The 14,702-nt window shown below is 46.4% G+C and overlaps 1 protein-coding gene across 11 annotated transcripts in view; it reads left to right on the plus strand.

Annotated features, from left to right (window-relative positions):
* Positions 1–214: 214 nt before the first annotated feature.
* LOC139176086 (ATP-binding cassette sub-family C member 4-like) overlaps positions 215–14,702 on the plus strand; it is a 374,149-nt gene continuing 359,661 nt past the window's right edge. For 5 of the 11 annotated variants that reach the window (XR_011569625.1, XR_011569624.1, XR_011569623.1 and 2 more), the window contains exons 1-3: positions 219–1,715; positions 7,376–7,486; positions 8,037–8,157. Coding sequence is in view for 7 of the 11 variants with exons in the window: in XM_070799891.1 (XP_070655992.1) it covers positions 1,498–1,715; positions 7,376–7,486; positions 8,037–8,157 (450 nt within the window). In the remaining 4 variants the exon portion in view is untranslated. Of the gene's footprint in view, positions 1,716–7,375; positions 7,487–8,036; positions 8,158–14,702 lie in introns of all 11 variants that reach the window. The other 6 variants (XM_070799887.1, XM_070799886.1, XM_070799888.1 and 3 more) reach the window with 4 other exon arrangements.

Genomic DNA, 14,702 nt, shown 5'->3' on the forward strand with positions numbered 1-14,702 from the left:
AATGTAGCTTGCTCCAGAACATGCTTCTCCTTCTTGAGAACTTTCTGACTAATCCTGTCATCTTCAAATGTGTGTTATGGGAGTGGGTCTAGTAAAATATATAAGGCCTTGGTAAGACTACTTAGTGGGGGCACTCTCCATCCCCCGCCCCCGTGCCCCTTCTGATGTCTATGTCAGGAGATTTCTCTGTCCTTTTTCACAGTTTAATAAAACTCTGCTACCCAAAAGCTCTTGAGTGATCAAGCCTGGTCCCTGGCCCGAAGCTAAATCTTCTACTTTGGCGATCACAAATTTGACACCATTCACCATAAGCTATCACAACCAAGCCAGTCAACATGTCCATTACTTCACACTTTTTCCATTTTTCTGTCTTTTTTTTTCTTTTTTTATGTTGAGAACTACTACTCTTTAAGCAAATTAAAGGTACACAGCAATATTATCACATTGCTGTACACCAGTGTTCTAGAACTTACCTTTTCATCTTGCATAACTGAAGCTAAAAGCCATCATTAATAACACCAATCTTAGCCAAGGTATATAAGAAATTATTAAAGAATAATATGGTGATCTTGTTGAAAGTACCTACATTTTGATATTTCTTCATTTAGAGTAGAAGGGAAGAGAACCTGTTGAGCTGGTAACTAAACACTTCTGAGTAGGAGCCCAAGATTTTGTTCATTCAGTCCTGCAGTCATTCATTCATTCACACAGCATATTCTAGGCACTTTTCACACACACTATCCATGTACCAGTGAGACAATCATGCTGAACCCCAAACTTGGACAAGACCTTGGACAAGGGCTGTCCTTGAGCCTCACCTTTCTCATCTGTAGGATAGGGATAATACCTTCCTGACCAGGACATTGTTAGAGTTGAAACTGAGGTAAGGTCCCCAGAAATGTATTTTGTGACATATGTCACTCTTACTTATCTAAGTTTTGAAAGCATGATGAAAGAAATTAGGAGGCAGTTTTTCTCCCCCCAGACTCCCCTTTCCCAATCTAAGAGGGCAACAAAAAGCTCACAGAGGTTGCCTCATAATGCAACGTGTGAGATGCCACAGGACATCTCACATGGGCTGATCATGCCTTCTGCCAGCTTTCTCCAGGCCTTCCCTGCAGCCCATGGGGAGCTTCGGAGCAGCAGAGGAGGGCAGAGCCTGAGCCTCCCCTCTTCGCCTTCTGGGTGAGCCCCTGGGCTCAGAATAGGAGTTTCAGCAGAGTTTGCAGCCAGGTGGGATCCTTGGAGCTGGTTTGTTTGTGCTGTCCGGTCCGCCTACCCTCCTCCATCAAAGAGCCGGGGCCCTTGCCTCCCACTTGCTTGTGGCTCTTGGAAGCTTTGGCCTGACGGCCTCTTCGTCCTTCAGCCCCCGACACACGGCCCTACTTCTCCCAGAGCCCTGACAGCAGGGCAGAGCCGGTGACCCGAAGGCGACGCGGGAGGTTGCGCAGTCCCAGGAGGCGGAGACCTGGCGGGCGGTGGGTGCTCCAACCCCAGATGCCTGTTGTTCTCAGGGCCCGCCCAGCAGACCCCGAAGGCGGACTGGTCTCCAACATCCCCGCGGTCTCCTCCAGGAGCAGCGGGAGCCTCACCTCCCACAGAGCAGCGCAGCGCCGCTCCACGCCCGCCCCGGCCGGCACGATGCCGCCGCTGTACCCGAAGGTGAAGCCCAACCCGCTGCAGAAAGCGAACCTCTGCTCGCGCCTGTTCTTCTGGTGAGCGCTCCCCGGCCGTGATACGCGGTAGTCGCGGCGCCCTCCGCTGCCGCGCCTTTCGGAAACAAGTGTGGACCCTCCCAATGCTGTCCTGCTCCCCCTCTGCACCCTGGGAAGGCGGAGCACGACTGGGCAAGGAAGTGGGGAGCAGGGGTGGGGAGGGGACCCGGTGACCTGGTGGCGGAGATACAGGGTCTCCATGCCTTGCCGCTGGCAGCCCCTCCAGAGCCAGAAAACAGGAAGCTGGAAGGCTGCCTAGGGGGAAATCACAGCCCAGAGGGAAAATGCGCTGAACACCGGCCTCTACTCTTACAGGCTTCCCCTGAACTGCTCAGGAATTCCCAGTTCTGAAATGAAGCCTCATACCCCCACCCCCTACCCCCGTCCCCAGCCCCAAGCAAGCAGCTTATGAACAACTTCCTTTATCGAATAGTGCCCTGGACCGTTGTTGTTGTTCAGTCGTTCAGTCCTGTGGCTTTGCAACCCCGTGATGGCAGCACTGCCGGTCTCTGTCCCTCATCATCTCCGGAGTTTGCCCAAGTTCATGTCCATTGCATCTGTGATGTCATCTATATATCTCATTCTCTGACACCCTCTTCTCTTGCCCTTAATCTTTCCCAGCATCAGACCCTTTTCCAGTGAGTTATCTGTTTGCATAGATGACCAAAATACTGGAGTTTCAGCTTCAGCATCAGTCCTTCCAAAGAATATTCAGGGTTGATTTCCTTTAAGATTGACTGGTTTGATCTCCTTGCTGTCCAAGGGACTCTCAGAAATCTTCTCCAGCACCACAGTTCTTCAGTGCTCCAGCTTCTTTGCCATCTTTCAGTAATGTCCCCACCTTTTCCCACATGCCCTGTGCGACAGGGTGTTCCAGCTCCACTGGGTTCCCTCTGCCCCCATGTCTATGACCATGTATTTCTTTCCCTCTCCCTTTCTCCCTGTGTGGCTCTCACTGTATAACCTGGTTCCTAGTTGTGGCAAATTTCATGTGGGTAAAAAAATGAAAGGTTTTTTACTTAATGATTGGGAACACTGTTCTTGAACACGTTTTGCTTTTGCCTGGAACACAGTCAGGACTGGAGGATTTATTTGATCAGCCCCTTTCCTTATTGTGGATATCTCCACTTCCACCTTTGAGAATCACTCTGGAGATAGAGTCCCTGAAGCCTGTGAGGTCTTTCCCAATCTCTAGACTTCAGAGAAGCAGTGCGTGGTCTTGATGCAGGTGGTCCTGCCCAGGAATCATTTGGTCCTGAAACCACTGAAGGGTCCCTGAGCCCACAGGAAACACACAGATGAAAAACAGCTCAGAGAGTTGCAGCTCTTAACTGAAGTGTTCCATGTGGTAGCTGGGCCACTGACTATGTGGTCCTGAACCTTTGGGCTTTAATCACACTTGGATGATTACTAGTTGTTTTATTTCTGGACCCTAACCCATTTATATTTCCCAAATTTCTAGTATTTCCTTCTTTTATGGGACAGCCTGGGGGACCTCCAGGGATTGGGAGCTCCTATGCTTGTTTTGATGGTGGTGTATTTAGTGTGTGTAGCTTCATCTCTTGGCCATTTGGTGGCCCTTAAGGAAAGAGGAGCCTAGAAGAAGGAATATGGGTGTGGTTACTGTAAATAATAATAAAGTAGGAAAAAATTCTTAACTTCAGGCAGGGCAAGGAACTTTCCAAACACCTTCTGTTTGTGAGTTTTCAAAATGTGTGTGCCTGGAAATGGGAAGGTGAGGACTTTTCATTGATTTGGGTAGGCACTCATTTCCAGTTTTCCTGCTGGAGGGAAAGGCACTATTACCGCTTATTTTATACCTGAAGGCACTGAAGCAGAGAGGTTGAGTAAGTTGCTTACCGCCACACAGCCAGTAAGTAATGGAGCAGGATCCCAAGTCAAGCAGTCTGGCTCTGAAGACGGTGTTCCTTGTATATGTAACTGATGTCTCCCGCCTTGTGCTGGGCTCCTAGCCTAGGCTAAGACTCCTTTTCTTGGCTGAAGAGGTTGCTTTTCCACTCAGATTCCCACAGCCAATAACTAAATTGATGGTGAGACTGGAACAGCACAAGTTTTATTCAATGACCAAAGAATGGAGAAGTGAGAGCTTAGTTCACAAATCAACTTCTCAACCCAATTTGGTCAAGGTAAAAGCAAGGAAAGTGAATCAAGAGAGGGAGGAATATTCATGACTTATCTGAGAATAAGGGTGTGGTTTGGACCTAAAATTGAGGAAACACTCATTTTTAGTCCTTGTGTGGGTTGTCATGACCATGGTCAGCTGTCACGGCACTGGTGAGTATGCCATTTAGCATACTAATATATTACAGCGAATGCATAAATGAGGCTCAGGGTCTAGGGGAGGTTAGGTTTTTCACCATTTTGGACCTGAAAGTGAAAGTTAGTCGCACAGTCGTGTCCACCTCTTTGCGATCCCGTGGAATGTAGCCCTCCAGGTCCTCTGTCTGTGGAAATCCCCAGGCAAGAGTGCTGGAGTGGGTTGCCATGTCCTTCTCCAATTTTGGGCCTAGCTAGTTCTAACCAGTTTTTATTTTTCTCTGTAACTTCTTCATTTGAGCCTGAGACTCAGACAAAATCAGGAAGTGAAAGTGAAAGAGTTAGTCACTCAGTCATATCCAACTCTTCGTGATCCCACGGACTGTAGCCTGCCAGGCTCTTCTCTCCATGGGATTCTCCAAGCAAGAATACTGCAGTGGGTAGCTAAAATAAATATGTTTGTCATCTGGCTAAAGTTCCAATTCTCACACCCAGATAAAGACCAGATAAAACTAATGAGGCAGTTGGGGATATACAGACCAAAAAGCAGGAGGAGAATAATTGTAAGGGGTCCTAAGAATGGCAGAAGCCCAGGAAGCTGAGATTACCCTTTTGATACTGTCCCAGATTTGTTCAGTCAGGGCCCTTCTGAGTATTGGATCAAGTGACTTTCTCTTTGAATTTTTATTGGAGTATAGTTGATTAATAATGTGTTAGTTTCTGCTCTACAGCAAAGTGAATCTCTTACACATATACATATACACACTCTTTTTAAGATTCTTTTCCTATGTAGGCCATTACAAAGTATAGAATAGAGTTCTCTGTGCTATACAGTAGGTCCTTCTTAGTTATCTGTTTTATATATTATAGTGTGTGTATGTCAATCCCAGTGCCCCAATTTGTCCCTCCTGTCACCCTCTGGTAACCATAGCTTTTTTTCCCCTGCATCTGTGACTCTAAGTCTATTTTTTAAAGAGTTCATTTATACCCTTTACTTGCATTCCACATAAAAGTGTCTCTGTCTGCAAGCAGCCTTCTCTAATAGTCAGGTTACACTGTCTTCTACTTGACCACTTATGTTAACATAGAAACAACAGGAAATAGTTGCAAGGGCACAAACTCCTCCTTGATCAGCCAGAAGGTAATCAGGAGCTATGCAGTGGTCATTGTCATGTGGACCAGAGGCCCAGTGAAAATTTCATCTTTCTAAAGTTAGAGCTGGGTTCTTTAGTTGCCCAGGCCAATGTTCGAGTGCACTTTTTTGTTATTTTTGTTTTTTTAGTAGCTTTGGCTTTATAAATTGTTCCTCGTTGCTAGGCTCACTAAGGATGCTACAGGGGTGACAACTCCTTCCATTATCAGTCCAGTCCAGCTCCCTCCTGACTAGATGAATGGCTCCATTTAGATGGGAGGTGGGCTGATTGTAATTGAAATCTGAATGTGACCTGGACTGGGGTGTGCACCTCTTATATCCCAGTATCCACTAGTAGAGTTTTCTTGGAGACAGTTGATGGCCCAATGTGGGTGGTCCTTGCCCCAGGGGCCTCGAGGACCCTCAGGGGCACACTGTGTTTGGGTTTTCTTGAGTCATGTTTAGACTAATGGTGGTGCCCTTCCATCCAGGATACTGCTGCCACAGACCAGACCCCCACAGGCTTGGTATGATCCTGTTCCCAGAGCCCTTGGGCATGGTCTGTATCTAAAGTCAGTCATGTCTGGAGGTGGAGGGCTCATCAGAAATATTGGTTGGGTCCCAAGAAAATAGGGATTTGACTAACACATACTCCTTTGCTGGGGTGGGGTGGCAATGGGGGTAATTTTGATGTCCCTGGGCAGAAGCCTGGTGTGAAGGGATTGAACGGTAATTTGGTGATGTTCTCAGCTGTTAGTGGAGTTCCCTGAAAGTATGGGAGCTATATTTATTCCCTGATTGAGGCTGAAGGTGGCAGACCCCACAGTCAGTAAAATTTCAGCCCTTATGAAAGTCTTGTGTTACATTTGAAAAGAAATTAATTGGCCAGGAAGTGATAATGAAACGTGAAACCTGAGTTCTGTTCAGGAAGCCTAAGAATGAATTCCGGGGAACTCGCAAACACAGAGGCGAAGTTTATTTTAAAAGATAGAGATACAAAATCCTCAGCATAGACTCTGAAAGGGGTGAAGGGCCTCCAAAAGACAAGGATTATAGCAGTTTTATTTCTTTTCTAGTATTGATCTATACATTTTGGGTTGATTCATGACTTCAATATACGTCATTTTTGACCAATTAATGTAAACATCACAATGTCCAGTTTGTCGATTTTATTGCTTTCTTGGAAGCCTAGTTTCTCAGTTTCTCTAGACATTGCAACACCATCCCTCGACCCTTTCTCAAGACTCCAGACCATTATTTAGGGACCAAATGTATGTTTTAAGTGCTAACGGTCTTCTTGGAGGTTTCTCTTGATAAACTGGACAGCAGTTAATAATTGTCTTGTCCTGGGTCTGAATGTTTTATGACCTTCCAGACCAGGAAAGGATTTCTCTGAATGCCTGGAAATTGGAGCACAGAGTGAGAAGCTTACTTGAGAAGAGAAAAATTGAAATTAAAAAAGGAATTAAAAAAATTGAAATTAAAAAAGTCTTACACTGTCTAGCAATTTCTGCTTCAATTATAGGGAGGACTATAAGAAAAATCAATGTATTCATTTTAGTTGGAAAGATGCTACTTATCTTTAGGACATCTTCAGACGGTCGGGGTCAGAAAGAGGCTCATGTGAGGGGAGTCTGACAGGGCTGTAAGCAGGTCAGGGTCCAGAGCCTGTTGGACTCAGGGTGGTGTATTGTAATGTGATTCCCTGTAAAATTTCCTTTGTGTTATTAGCTGAACTAAGGAGGTCATGAGACCGCAAGGTTGCGTCTTACGTGAATGTGACTGAGGCATTCTTGAGTTTGGTGGGCTTCCCTGGTGGCTCAGTAGTAAAGAATCCATATGCCAGTGCAAGAGACATGCGTTCAATCCCTGAGCCAAGAAGATCCCCTGGAGAAGGAAATGGCAACCCACTCCAGTATCCTTGCCTGGAGAATCCCATGGATAGAGGAGCCTGGTGGGCTACAGTCCACCAGGTCGGAAAGAGTCGGATATGACTGAGCGACTTCACTTCACTTGCAATGTATGTTCAGTAGACCACAAACAGGGTATTTTAGTTAAGTTTTATTCTGTGTAAGCCAGAGTGACTTATCGACACCCTAATATATGTGTTTGTAAGCATATGTCTAATTTTCTCCCTACATCTTTGTATAGTTAAAATGTAGACTTCTTTTAAACAATGTCCATGAATGTAGGATTCTAATTAAAGATATGTAATTCGAATATATGTCACTATCCTTTTAATGTTTAACAGGTGGCTAAACCCCTTGTTTAAAATTGGTCATAAAAGGAAATTAGAAGAAGATGACATGTACTCGGTGCTTCCGGAAGATCGCTCCCAGCGCCTTGGAGAAGAGCTGCAAGGGTGAGCACAGGCAGCAGGGAGTACGGTTAGAAGACTGAGAATTTCTCCATGGGGCTAAAGGCTTGTGGGGAGGGGCCTTTGCTTCCTCCGGGGTCTTCTGAGCCTCCTTCCCTGACACTGAACCCTCACCCCTTCACGCTGACCCCGGGCTCAGCCCACTTTGGAGGCTGGGGGAGCCTGTGTTCCCTGTGTGAGTGGACGTGGAGGGAGCCCACAGCCAGGGCCCTGGAGACCTAGCTCTGTCCCCAGAGGTGGGGTCCCTGGAGGACAGTGTCTGCCCTTCTGAGCTGCTCATGACCTGTGAGTTTAGCAAAGCTTAGCAGGAACTTGTTTCTAGAATCTGGGACTTTTCTCTGAAGACCTGGTCTGGTGCTTTTCCTGGTGCTTCAGTGTCTGCACTGCTCATCTTTCGGGAGCCCTGTGAGCAGTTAGCCAGCATCTATGGGCAGCCACTGAGCACCCTGTAGGGAAGGCTTGTCCTCTGCTCTGTCCCCTCCCCTGTTTTCCTGTGGCAGGGCTGTTCCTCACTGTGCTTTGTCTCTCTTCGCAGGTACTGGGATCAAGAAGTGTTGAGAGCCCAGGAGGATGCTCGGGAGCCTTCTTTAATGAAAGCGATTGTAAAGTGCTACGGGAAATCCTACTTAGTTTTGGGAATGTTAACATGTCTTGAGGTAAAAGCTTTTCCATACGGTGCATTGATTTTGAGTATATGTGGGTCAGTCCTGAGATGGATGGACTGAGGCGGGGAGAGGACAGTGGTTTAAGGTCTGAGGGTAAATCTCATCTAGGAATCATGATGTAGATCAGCAGTTGTATTTATCTTTAGAATAGACAGATTCTTAAAGGACTTGACCTCTGGAGATTACTATTTTTATTTTAAGAGATTAAAACATGGTGTAATAAAAGGATAGCAGCACTGGAAAGACATTTTATGCCATGTTAGGATGTTTTTGGTGCTCAATATAAATATTGAGTGATCCTTGACCAAAAGATCTTACAACCTTAGGGAATAGTGTCCTGTGGTTTGGAGGAAGTAAACTTCAGAGAACAGCGATCAGGAAATGGCAACAAAGGTAACAGATTCCAAAACAAAGGCCAAAAGCAGAGTTTTAGTAAAGCATTCGGACAGTAATTTGAAGTAGAGGATTTATGTGGCAACAACAGACCTATGTTCAACAACATGGAACTGAACATTATTTTTCATACAAAGTTCAAAGCAGATTGTATTTCCTTCCTGACCACTTGCCCAGTCCCTATCTCTTCGAGAGAGACAAGCTTCATCTAAATAATTTCATCTGATTGATAACTGTCATTTATAACTTTATTGCTGCTTCTGTCTTGGGTATTCCTTTGGAAAAGGTGTATGGATTCATTACATATTCTAATGTATTGCCTATAGATTGTAAGATAAAGTCAAACACATATCTGCTGATACTTTTTAAATTGACCTGCCCTTATACTTAGAAATATCTCTTAATAGTAGGCTTCTCTGGTGCTCAGAAGAATCTGCCTGCAATGCAGGAGACCCATGTTGAATCCCTGGGTCAGGAAGATATCCTGGAGAAGGAAATGACAATCTACTCCAGTATTCTTTCCTAGAGAATTCCATGAACAGAGGAGCCTGGCATGCTCCAGTCCAGGGGGTCACAAAGAGTTGGACACGACTGAGCAACTGTTACTCACTCAAACTTGGAGTCGAGTCCAGAATAATGTAAGACATTTTACAGGTGCTCAGCAAGTAATTGTTGACTTTTCCAGGTCACATCTGATAAATGCTTTCTAAGAAAGGATCATCCCCTTCCTGTGGAACAGAACCTGGGGCCTTGCATCTGGGCTGGAGCTGCCAGAGCACCCAAGAGCTCTTCCCTGGGGTGTCCCTGGCACACCCTTCCCTAGGGTGCCTCCTCCCCATAGGCCAGGTCATCCAGGCCAGACCCCTACTTGGGAGGAGCTTCAACTTCACCATGAATTCTGTGCACCCCCATGCTGGTTTCCGTCCTGGCTGTGGGGGTGGTTTGCTGGTTCAAGGGGGATCTTGGTAGCCTGGCATTGGCAGAGGGTAGAGGAGGGGATATGCAGGGAAAACTAAATGTAGAAAGCTGTGAGCTCAGTAACCTCCATGACCCTGAAGATCCTGGGTCAAAATCCCCCAGAGGACAGTCCACCTCGGGACAGTGCCGTCAGCCCCCTGTTCTGGCTGAACCTGCTGGGGGTTTGCTGCAGACCCCCTGGGTCGCTCGTGCTCTCCGTGGTCCTTTAGTGCTGCCTTAGGGACACGGGCGGCCTGTGAGTGTGTGAGAGCAGGAGGGATGGAAGATGCAGTTGCTGTGAAAGGGTTGTTTTAGGTGAAGAAGGTGTGAGCTGTCCTCAGTCCATTGTGTTGGGGTGAGGTGAGTGGGTCAGGTGGTTTACAGGTAGGCATCATGGCTCTTGTTTAAAGGCTGTGCTGGACTGAAGGGCACTGCGGGCAGTGGGCAGCTGGGAAGGTGAAGTCCACCCACACAACTGGAGAGACAGAGAATCTGTCAGCTCATAGGTGACTGGATGGTCCTGGGGGATGGAGTTCTCGTTGATGATAGAAGTGGATAGGGCATTGTGCCAGAGGGTGGGACAGGTGTGTGGGGCAGAGTGCCACGCTTGAGAGGGCACTGACCACCTAGGTATTGCAGTGCCTTGTGAAGGACAGGGGTGGGAGAGGGGACAGGAACCCTTCAGGCTGCCCCAGCCCTTCTTTGTCCCGTATGCAGCTGTCCCAATGATGGTATTTCCACATAGTCACAGTAAGTGTGTTTGAAATACACAGGTGGCAAGCTGGTGTGGCCTGTTTGTGCAGGATGTACTGACCTCACACAGCAGAGCTCTCCTGAATTCCACTTGTCCGGAAACCCTGGGGCCTCGGTGTGTGCCTGTGGCTCATGCCAGGTGCTGGGGTGGATGAGTGGCCTCTGGGTTTAATGTTGGATCAAATCAGGAGCAGGTCTTTCTCTGCTGTCCCTGATTCTCTAGTTTCTCTTTGGTACTGGATGCTAAAGGAGCTTAAAGTCAAATGAGTCTCAAAGCATAGGCCATGTGGCTGGGTTTGAACTGAGCTGCTGGTTTTTCTTGCTGTCCTGGGCTGTTGGCTCCTTGGGTGGGGTCGTTAAGCCTTGGATGGATCCCATCCTAATATGAGCTTTGGTTCTTGGCTGTGGTAGCTCATGGCAGAAGCAGACATAGAGGGAGAGGCTGCAGGATCTGAAGTTCTTCCTGAGAGCGAATCTGCCCCACTGTGGTGATGGGAGTGTTGGTTTCAAAGTTGTCCAGCCCCCGGAATACATCCTGTCAAAAGTGAAAGTGTTAGTCACTCAGTCGTGTCCGACTCCTTACTACCCGATGGACTGTAGCCCACCAGGCTCCTCTGCCCGTGGAATTCTCCAGGCGAGAATACTGGAGTGGGTTGCTGTTTCCTTCTCCAGGGGATCTTCCTGACCCTGGGATCAAATCCAGGTTTCCTGCCCTAGAGGCAGACTGTTTACCATCTGAACCACCTGAGGGTCCAGAAAGGCCCCTGGGGGCTGCATAAGGTGCAACTGGTAAAGCCCTGACCCCCTTTTTAGGAGACTGGTCGTTGGGTGGTCATGGTGGAGAAGTGGGGAGTCGAGGACCGTAAATGTAGGGGCTCATCTGTGTGGTAGTACTGCTAGATCTATTAGCAGTGCTAGTTAGTTAAATAATTGATTTTATGAAGCAACTTCCCATGTTGTGATCTATCTGTACTCCTTGTTGGTCTTTGTATTTTAGACAGTGGAAGATGTAAACTCAATCCAGAAGTCTTTAAAACACAAATGTGTTTCCTTGCTGACCTCCAGCCCTCTTTCAATTCCTTGGGTGCACAGAATGCCCCGTGGATCATCCATGATCCCAAGCAGTGTGTTCCTTCCACCCTCAGCACGAGCAGGGCCTCCCAGGTACTCCTGGCGGCACCAGTGGGAAAAAGGGTGACACCAGTGCAGGGTGAGGCTTTTAGGTTTTAGGATTTTAAGATATGAAAACCTCTGTCCTATGAGAAGTGAGGAATATCTCTACTGCTCAGAGAAACAAGTACCAGGCTGTGGAGCCTGCACAGGTCACCCCTAATTAGAACAGAACAGCCAGCAAGTTCCCAGCACCCCTGGCCGTTGTGTGCACCTCCACAGGGACCACAGGTGGGGAGGACAGGTCCCTACCTGCCCAGGGCCCTCAGCATGGAGAGGAGGAGCCTGAAGTCTCTGCCTGGGCCTGAGTCACAGAGACTACCTCCCCAGGTCATCAGGGCTTCTCTCTGAGAGGTGAGGTCTCTACCTGCTGGTGTGTAAGTGGGGTGACCTCATAGAGCCAGAGTGGGTTCACCCAGTCCCTTCCTCTGAGAGGGGAGGAGTGGCTGGGAATTATGTCCTCTTCCCAGAACCCTAAGAAGTGGCCTGGTCTTGTCTGGTCACTTGTCCTTTGTCTGAGGTTTTACTGATGGTCTTTGGTCCAGGTGGAGGTTGGGAAGCACATGTTTGTGTGAATCTTCACTTTGGAGCTCAGCTGATGGCCAGGAAGTAAACAGAATCCTCTGAGAGTCACACAATGGGCTTTGTGCCTTGACTCACAGCTGGTTCTCTGAGAGCTGCAGTGGACTTTTGCCTTTATTTCCCAACACTTTCTTCCATGTGTCCCTTACTTCTGCTCAACCCAGGAGGCTGAGGAGTGGCTGCTGATGGCAAAGATACTGTGGGCTGAGAGCTACCACTGAGGACCACACAGCAAGGGAGAGGAGGAGGGGGCACTGAGCCAAGTGGACAGGGACCTGCAGAGCAGACCTGCTGTGCGCCCTGCTGGTTCCTGAGAGCATCGTGTTAGCCATTAGGTGTTAGTAATACCCACCGTGATGACCTTGAGTTATAAATGAGGGTGATGCTTTTCAATCCATTTTCTTTTCTTCTTCTAAGTATATGTAAGTTTTTATTGCAAAATTAAAAGAATTTTTTAAATTGAAGTATGATTGGCTTATAATGTTTTATTAGTTTCTGGTATACATCATTAGTGATTTAATATTTGATACAGTACATGGTAATTTTAGTTACCAACTGTCACCATAAAAAGTTATTCCAGTATTATTGAGTATATTTTCTATGTTATATATTACAAACTTGTAATTTATTTTTAAAGATTTTGTTTATCTTTTCTCCCAATCCCCTTTTATTTATTTGATAAATTGGTGTTTGTACCTCTTAAGTTTCCTCACCTATTTCACTTGTTCACTTCACTCCCCTCAGTGCATTTTCTTTAAGTAGTCAGGGTGGTAGGTGTCTCTTTTTTCAAAGACTGCATTCATAATGGTTAAAAATTTTAGCAATCTGCTTAGAAGTGAAACTTTAATTACAGGCTAGAAAATTTGGCTTTTAACACATGATTTTTCTCAAGAGTTCTTGTTCTACTACGATCACCTGTAAGCAGCAATGAGTTTTCCAAGCCCTTCGTGAAACCAGCCTCTGCCATTATGAATAGAGTAAGTCTCTGCCCTGAACTTCTGTTAATAAAGATGTTGAAATGATTTCAGAGCACTTTGAGCTGTTGCAGCTCATTTAGTTGTCCCAGGATTCCTCTGAGGGAGGCAAGGCAGGAATTTCCATAGATAAGGACCTGGAGATGCAGGAGGATATTTGATGCGCTTAGAATCTTGTGACTTGCAGGTGGCCGACATGGTTTCTGAAGCACAGCTTTCTGATTCCTAGACCAGTGCTCTCTACATCATGTCCTGAGGCTTCCTCTCCTCCCACAGCCTCAATTCTTCCTATTTTGCATGTGTATCAGAAGTATACATGTTAATAAACTTCTGATTTTCTTTTTTTAATTAATTAATTAATTTATTTTATTATTATTATTATTTTTTTTTTTTTACTTTACAATATTGTATTGGTTTTGCCATACATCCACATGCATCCACCACAGGTGTACACGTGTTCCCAATCCTGAACCCCCCTCCCACCTCCCTCCCTATACCATCCCTTTGGGTCATCCCAGTGCACCAGCCCCAAGCATCCTGTATCCTGCATCGAACCTGGACTGGCGATTCATGTCTTATATGATATTATATGTGTTTCAATGCCATTCTCCCAAATCATCCCCCTCTTCCCTCTCCCACAGAGTCCAAAAGACTGTTCTATACATCTGTGTCTCTTTTGCTGTCTCGCAGATTTTCTCCTGTTATTCTGTCATTTATTATAAAGATCCTCAGCTAAGAACTCAGAAGGGTAAAGGGAAATAAGCCCCTATGTCACTCTAAGTCAGCTTCAATAATTGCTATAATGAGCAGTCTTGATTCATCTGAAACTCTCTCTCACTTCCCAAGATTAATTTAAAGCAGTTCCAAAACATCATATCATTTTTATCCATAAATATTTTAGTATGTATCTTTAAAAGATGTGGAATCTCCCCCAACTAAACATATTTGCTGCTGCTGCTATGCCGCTTCAGTCGTGTCCGACTCTGTCCGACCCCCCATAGACGGCAGCCCACGAGGCTTCCCCGTCTCTCGGATTCTCCAGGCAAGAACACTGGAGTGGGTTGCCATTTACTTCTCCAATGCATGAAAGTGAAAAGTGAAAGTGAAGTCGCTTAGTCGTGTCCGACTCTTAGCGACCCCATGGACTGCCGCCTACTAGGCTCCTCCATCCATGGGATTTTCTAAGCAAGAGTACTGGAGTGGGTTGCCATTGCCTTCTCCACTAAACATATTTAGCATAAACATTATTATTATTATGCATAAATATTTACTTCAATGTCATCAATAACTAGCTAGTGCTCACAGTTGTCTTTTTCCCCTCTTCTTTTGGAAGCAGTATTAAATAAGGTACACTTGGCTGACACAGGTTATTCAGATTGCCTTTCTGTTCCCCTCCACCCCGAGCCTCTAGGTTGTTTGTCCTGTAGAGATTCCCACAGCCTGGATTTGGCTGATCGCCTCTCCCCCTGTGTCAATGAACATGTTCCTCTGGCACCTTAGGTTGGTGTTTAGGTCTAGAAGTTTGATGTAACTCCTTTGGATTTTCTTCACCCCTTTTGTCGATGTAGGAGGTAGGGTTGTATATCTCCCTTATGAGGTACATACCATCTTTTGTGTGTTGCAGGGGTGGTGGTATGGGTGTGTGTGTAATGTTAGGAGCTATTAATGATCCTTTCTCAAAGTCCATTAATTCATTAAGGGTTGCAA

This window comes from Bos indicus, chromosome 12, assembly GCF_029378745.1.
Source record: "Bos indicus isolate NIAB-ARS_2022 breed Sahiwal x Tharparkar chromosome 12, NIAB-ARS_B.indTharparkar_mat_pri_1.0, whole genome shotgun sequence".
NCBI lineage: Eukaryota > Metazoa > Chordata > Mammalia > Artiodactyla > Bovidae > Bos > Bos indicus.